This window comes from Simochromis diagramma, unplaced genomic scaffold, assembly GCF_900408965.1.
Source record: "Simochromis diagramma unplaced genomic scaffold, fSimDia1.1 OVJJ01000682.1, whole genome shotgun sequence".
NCBI classification, from domain to species: domain Eukaryota; kingdom Metazoa; phylum Chordata; class Actinopteri; order Cichliformes; family Cichlidae; genus Simochromis; species Simochromis diagramma.
The window spans coordinates 3,414,891-3,422,429 of NW_024387359.1; the positions used below are offsets into that span (position 1 = coordinate 3,414,891).

The 7,539-nt window shown below is 39.4% G+C and overlaps 1 protein-coding gene across 2 annotated transcripts in view; it reads left to right on the forward strand.

Moving 5' to 3' along the window:
* The window catches only part of ttc28 (tetratricopeptide repeat domain 28), a 166,622-nt gene extending 159,867 nt beyond the window's left edge, over nucleotides 1–6,755 (forward strand). Inside the window, exons 31-35 of one of the 2 annotated variants that reach the window (XM_040007449.1) lie at nucleotides 588–611; nucleotides 898–1,027; nucleotides 4,145–4,252; nucleotides 4,355–4,982; nucleotides 5,064–6,755. In XM_040007449.1, coding sequence (XP_039863383.1) covers nucleotides 588–611; nucleotides 898–1,027; nucleotides 4,145–4,252; nucleotides 4,355–4,982; nucleotides 5,064–6,174 — 2,001 coding nt within the window. In that variant the 3' untranslated portion in view covers nucleotides 6,175–6,755. The remainder of the gene's footprint in view (nucleotides 1–587; nucleotides 612–897; nucleotides 1,028–4,144; nucleotides 4,253–4,354; nucleotides 4,983–5,063) is intronic. The other variant, XM_040007450.1, reaches the window with a different exon arrangement.
* Nucleotides 6,756–7,539: the final 784 nt, after the last annotated feature.

The following is a 7,539-nucleotide window of genomic DNA, read 5'->3' on the forward strand; positions in this document are numbered from 1 at the left end:
GGGGGTGAGTGCTACTGGGCGGTAATCATTGAGGCAAGATGGGTTGGAGTTTTTGGGTATCGGGACGATGGAGGTGGATTTGAAGCAGGCCGGTACCACAGCGTGGGCCAAGGACAGATTGAATATGTCTGTGAGCACTCCTAACTGTAGGGAAGTAAAATTTACTGAATATGGTTAGTAATCTAGATCGTTTGCACGACTGCTTTCTGCAGACACACTCAACATTGCATGCATTGTTGTTTCCCAACCCTAGCATGCATCTGGTCAGCATGGTCATGAGATATTCTGCACACTTGTCTTTTAACCACTCATAACTAAAACAGATTGCTTGTATAGCTAGTTGGTAAAGTGCAGAGCACCCCCCACTCTTCACTCTAATTTTTCATTTTGCAGTCATTTGTTTGGTTTCATCATTCTTTGCTTGCTGTAGCCCTCCATAAATACTATATGGGTATCATCAAGAATTGCCTGCATAAGCACATCATCATTCATGCATGGCTGAGAATACAGTAATTCAAACACAACAATTACACAAAAATAAATAACTAAAGTTCTGTTTCTTCTTCTGTCATACACACCTCACAAAGGCAGTTAAAAGTGTGGCAGGAATGGTAAGTGTTTCATGATGAAACTTCTGGCTTGAGTTCAAAAGTACAACACTCGTCAAAGCAGGCACAAACACATTCAGACACTAAGATGTTTTATTTGAATATTCTTTGTGAAGTGCGTGCTTTATCTGTCCTTGTTTATTGAGAATTGTTGATTTACACTGGAGTATTTTTATTTAATACAATCCTTATATGTTCTCAAATGTGAGGTAATAAATAAGTTAAAAACTGAAAAAGTATAAACACTCATCCAGCACTCCAGTCATTATAACTTCTTTCCTCTCCATAGCTTCACCAAGTGTTGGTTCAGTTGCAGTCAGGCGACAAAGAGCAAGACTTTCCACTGGCTCCCATTCAAGTGTCAATTAGTGTGCAGCTCTGGAGGCTGCCAGGCTGCCACGAGTTCCTGGCTGCACTGGGTGAGTCATCCTTAAAAGAAACTTAGTTTCACATTTTTTTTATACCTCCTTGTCAGTGATCTACTGCATCACCCATGTCAGTTGTAAGTAAAGAAAATGTCAGTAAAAACTAGCACAGAGCAAAAAATTATGTTATAATATTCAGAACATATTGAAACACATCTATATGCATTGGGCTTCTGATTAAGGTTCTTTTATAGTGTTGTTTCTTGGTTTACATTGTAAATACTTTTGTTTATCCTTTTCCATCTGTCTTTGATGCTTATATGTCTACTTATTTTCCTGTTTGTCTTTGTGTGAGCTTTCATATCACCTACTGAACACCCCTTATCAGACACTTTTGCTTTTTACTGAATTATGTTTGTGAGAAAGGACTCAAGCTCTACAGTTAGTATGTTAAATGATAAAGTTCTTTGTAATGAATTGGAAAAACACTGAACATATATGGCTTGTTTGGAAGGGTTGTCAGAAGAAAGCCTTCTCTCTCTAAAAAGAACATGACAGCATGGCTGTTTTATTGCATCTGAACAAATTAAAAAAAAATTCTGGAACAATGTCCTTTGCACAGACAAGAGCAAAGTGGAGATGTTTAGCATTAAAGAAAAGCACCACCTTCAGCAAAAACCGAACACACCATATTAGCACAAACGCCTCATACCACCATCTGTCAAATAGTCAAAGTCAAATTTATTTATATAGCACATTTAAAACAACAAATGTTGACCAAGGTGCTGTATAATTAAGGTAATCAAAAGAAATAAAAACATCGGGAGACATGATAAAAGTTAAGAAAAAGAATAATAAAATTAGAAGATTTGAGTAAGAATAAGAAAAATAAAAGTAATACAAACTCATTTTGATTTAAAAGCCATAGAGTAAAAGTCGGTTTTCAGACAGGTTTTAAAAGTGTCCAATGTTGGGGAGGTCCTGATGTGAAGGGGCAGTTTGTTCCATAATTTAGGAGCAGTCACAGCAAAGGCCCGATCTCTGTGCTTTAATCAGCCAGGAGCAATTGATCCGCAGACCTCAGACCTTGCAGGAGTGTACCAATTTAAAAGATCAGAAAGGTATGAGGGTGCTAACCCCTGCAATACCTTAAAAACAAATAATAAAATCCTAAACCTAATTCTAAAACTAACTGGCAGCCAGTGTAATGATGCCAGTATGGGGGATATGTGTTCTCGCTTGCGTGTGCCAGTTAGTAACTGTGCTGCAGCGTTTTGGACCAGCTGTAGACAGCTAACTGATGACAGACTAATACCAGAGTAAAGACTATTACAGTAGTCGAGGTGAGATGAAATGAAGGCATGGATAGCTCTCTCAGAGTCTCTAAAACAGAGAAATGGCTTCGCTTTAGCAAGTAGCCGAAGATGAAAGAAACTGATTTGATTACAGCATTAATCTGTTTGTCAAACGTTAGATTAGAGTCAAAGATAACTCCTAGGTTCCTCGCAGAAGGTTTTTTATAAATTTCTAAGGGGCCAAAGTCACAGTGGTCACAGGAACTAAACACAATCACCTCTGCTTTCTGTTCATTTAGGTTAAGAAAGTTTAAAGTCATCCATGCCTTAACATCCTTTTTAAAAAATAAACCATAGGGAGCATATAAATTGAAAAGAGAACTGGGCCAAGAAAAGACCCCTGGGGGACCCCACAAGAAAGTGGGTTTTTTGAGGATGATGTATCCCCCAATCTAACAGAAAAGCATTGGTTGGACAGGTAAGATTTAAACCACTCCAATGCAGTCCCTTCGATTCCGACAGTGTTCAAGCCGAGAGATAAGAATCCTATGATCTACGGTCAAAGGCAGCACTGAGGTCTCATAGTATTGAAATGGCAGGATCTCCCGAGTCAGTAAAAGTTAAAAGGTCATTAAAAACTTTTAAAAGAGCAGTTTCAGTGCTGTGGTGTGCTTTAAAACCAGACTGAAATACTTCACTAATGCCATTTTTATATAGAAAGGTGTGGCGCTGAAGAAGGACTAGGACTTTAGAAAGAAAAGACAATTTAGAAATTGGTCTGTAGTTGGATAAAATTGCTGGATCCATGTTTTGTTTTTTAAGAATAGGTTCCACCACAGTATGTTTAAAGTCAGCAGGGACACACCCAGACTGAAGACTGCTATTGACAATAGACAGCAAACTCATACCCACAGTGTCAAAAACATCAGCACTTTAATGACGTTAAATAGTGCTTACCAAAGCAATTTGAGGAAAATGAACGAACATCTGTGGATTGATTCCAAACGGTTCTCATGTTTCCTCATTTTTCCGATCTTGTCATTTAGGAATATGTTGGGTGCCCGGAAGCGTAACATGTTGACGATTTGACACCTAGCGTAAAATATTACGCCTCGAGAGTGATAACGCGTTGTTTATATAGATTTTAGAGCCGTGTATACTCAAATCCAGATTATATCTTTTTCAGACAAGCCTCTGAATATTTCAGCAAGACAATGCTAAGACGCATACCGCAATTATAATGAACCCATGCTGTACAACGAACCATTGCTGTTGTACAATATGGCCAGGTGATGAACTGGCCTGTTTGCAATCCAGATTTTTGATCACCTGCAAACATCTGACGTATCAAATGAAAAATACAACAACTGAACAACCAGCTGTTAAGTAGCTAGATTCATACATCAGACAAGACAACAGTCCACTCCAAAAATCCAGTAGCTGGTCTCTTCAGTTCCCAGACGTTTACAGACTGTTGTCAAAAGAAGAGAGTGGTAAACATGGACCTATTTCAACATTTTTTTTTTTTAGACGTGTTACTACCATCAAATTCATGTCCATGCTAATATGTTTCTTTAGATGGTACTGTACATTTTCTCAATTTAAACAATTGATATTTTTTTGTGTTCAATTGTGAATACATTAGGGGTATACGAGATTTGTAAATCCTTGCATTCAGTTTTTATTCACATTTTCACAGCATCCCAACATTTTTGGGAACTGGTAGTTATATAGAATCATCATACTCATTTTGTAATCTAAAATGAATTAATAAAGTAACTAACTACTTTAGCAGTGAAGAACATAAAGCTTACTATTTGTCACTGAAGTACTCAGATTTGGCTTTTGGCTGGATTTTGTGCTCTGTCTTTGTCAGGTTTTGACCTTTGTGAAGTTGGTCAGGAGGAAGTGGTGCTGAAGACTGGAAAACAGGCCAGCAGACGCATCATGCATTTTGCCCTTCAGTCTCTTCTAGCACTGTTTGGTAAAAATAAGTTATGACTTTGGACTTTCTCTTTTACTAAATCTTTCCCAATTTTCAACAAATTTTTCAAATCTCTCTCTCTCTCTCTCTCTTTTTAATCAGACTCAACAGAGCTTCCCAAGAGACTTAGCATAGACAGTTCATCCTCCCTGGAGTCTTTGTCCTCCTCCCAGTCAGCCTCCCAGCCACACTCTTTACCCCTTTCCTTAGGTTGCTACCCACCTCAACCCTCGATTTTGCCCCCCATGTGCCCTGACAGCCTTTCCTGCGATGCCATCTCAGTGTACAGCCTCAGCTCCCTTGCCTCATCTCTCAGTTTCCTGTCTAGACCTGAGCCTGCAGGAAGTGACATCATCAGCCAGCGCTCACATCAACAGCCAGAGAAGCCTTGTCAAGGCGCGGGCCTCTACACCCATTCAGGTGGTGTATCAAGAGGTCGATTGACCAGTAATGGAGGAGTATTATCGGGAGAAGGAGAGGACGAGGAGTATGCGGGGTACTCCATTATAAGCAGTGAGCCGTTAGGTCGAGGAGGAAGCGAGTGTGACACTCTGCCTCTACCTGCAGGACATAGATTTGGCAAAGTTGGTGCTGGGAGAGCATCTGCCGGGCGGCATGGGTATCCTCTAACAGTTTCCTCAAAGGGAAGCATCAGCACACCTACATCTCCAATAAAAGCTCCAACGCTGCCACTAACAGTTAAGAATAACCCCAAAGTCAAGAAGGAAGTGTAAGTTCAATACTTTTTGTTAAGTTAGAAAGAGTTACTCTTGAACTTCTTTTAAATGTATCTATATGTTTCATTTTCCAGCTCAACTCCTCAGCGGAAAGGAAAAGTCAGCAGCTCTGAGTCAGACCAGTCGAGCACTGAGACAGATAGCACAGTGAAATCCCAAGAGGAAAGGACAGGACCTGCAGGACAACTGGATCCCCAGGAGCTGGCCCAGAAGATCCTGGAGGAGACTGAGAGCCACATGCAAGCTGTGGAGAGCCTGCAGAAGGCAAACCTTAGAGGAAAGACACTGAAGGGAGCTGAGGGCAGAGATGAGTCTCTCAGCAGACAGAAATCTGTGTCCACTCCAACAACCCCAACTTTGACTCCTACAAATGGAGCCCAAGGGTTTCAGCCCTCTGAGACCAGTGCATTTAGCCGACCAACAAGTAGGGCAAGTCTAAAGTCTCCTCTCTCACTCTCTAGTCATCTTTCACCGCTCTCTACCTCTGTCTCAATCCCTCCTCCAACTCGGCCTAAACCACCATCCCGCTCCTCATCACTGCAGAAAATCAGCTCAGTCTACAGCAGCCAAGCTCATTCATCCCCTTCGTTATCTCTCTCAGTAAAAGATCAGGGTTCACCTCTCCCTACAGTCTCCCCAGATGTGCACATACAGGCTCAGCTCAAACTGAAATACCCCAGCTCGCCTTACACTGCCCACATCTCACCTTCACGCTCTCCTGCTGACAGTGCTCCATCCCCAGCCCTTTCCTATTCCTCCGCAGGATCCGTTTCAGCCTCTTCTAGCCCAGCAATCACCCCTAAGCTGCACCAATCCAAACAGGATAGCAAAATCCAGGCAATCCACAATTTAAAAACCTACTGGGCCAACGCCAGCCAGAAACCCAACATGCCATGTCCGGCCAGCTTACTCCGAGGTGAGAATAAAAAAATGAGTACAGTTCAGAAAGATGTTTTGGGTTTGCTGAATCTCTCACCTAGACATGAGTCTATCAGGAAAAATGAAGTGGAACCTGAAGACCACAACACTGATGACAGACCAAATGTTCACCCAAAACTGGAGGCTAAATCACCTCCATCTCCATCTGGCCTTCTCACACATTCTAAAGGAGGTGTCAGACTTCCCTCTGGGAATGGCTACAAGTTTCTCTCACCTGGACATTTTTTTCCATCTTCTAAATGTTGAGAATTTGAATATTTAAAGTCCTGAACACAGATTTAGGAGATCAATCTTCTGGTTAATATCTGTGCTTGTACAATGATAAAATCTGCCCATTTTCAGTGGAAATACAACTACATTTTTAGCAATCCCTGCTGAGTTGCAGGAATGAAAAAGTACTCATTTCATACTGATGGTGATTTTACATGTTACTTTTTTGTGAAGGGATGTAAATGTTTTTGAATGTGATGACTGTGCCTTCTTCTGGAGAGAAATGGAAGGGCATAATAATTAAGAGAAGTGTTGAATCTCTAGCTTTAATTTTGTTTTTATGACTGACTAGAGGGCATGTGTCTCAATGCCTCCATGTACACTGAACAGAAATGCTTTTAACCTGCAGTCTGCTTACTGAATGAACATTTTACATCAGCCTAAATGCTTGCTTTCTTTGTACTGGCCTGGATTCAATCTTGAGTTATTGTTTAATAATTATTGTTTAATGTCATTACTGTTGGTTACTGATGTCATTTATTTTGAGTGTTTTCTAATTATTATTAATATAATCGTCACACAATTTATAAATACAATTAAAACAATGAAGAAGTAAAGACAACTTTTTGATATTTTATGGTAGTTTGGTTTCATGTGTGATTGTCAGCATGGTGCCCAAGTATTTAACTGATTTTATAACATGCAGTTTTGCTCCTTTCTTTGTCTTGCTTTGATCACATACAGCAATGTTCTATAATGAAAAAAATCTTCACACATTCTTTTTACTTATAATAAAAGCAAAATAGTAAATCTAGTTAAAAAAAAGGGGGGGGGGGTAAAGGGAAGAATTGTGAATGTAATTCTTAACGTATTATAAGGATATACTGGATATTTATGAAACCATTTGTAGATACAGATATTAAAAGTGTTTAAAGAGTACAAGCTAACCAGGTGCAATACCGGTACTTGAATTAGTAATAAAAATAATTAATATTTTCTAAACCACATTATTGCATATTAGACACTTTAAATTAGCCATCATTGTCTTATGTGCTCTTAGGTATTCCAGTACTTTTCGTTACTAATAGATATTTACTTAGGACTTTTTAACGCAGGGCTTTTGTTTGTACTAAAGTATTTTTATAGTCTATTATGAGTACTTTTACTTCAGCAGCTTATCTTAATAGTTTCTTCACCATTGCTCTACTCTTAACACAGTACAGTAAATATTTATAGAGCTTTTATGATACTTAACAGTAACAAATGTCTTATTGTTCATAGTGTTCTTTTAATTTCCAATGTTATTTAGAGTTCATGCTAATGCTCTTACAGTGATTCAATTTAGTGCAGTTTTGCAAAATATGAAAAAAATGGCACAGTTGTCAGTGCCTCACAGCAATA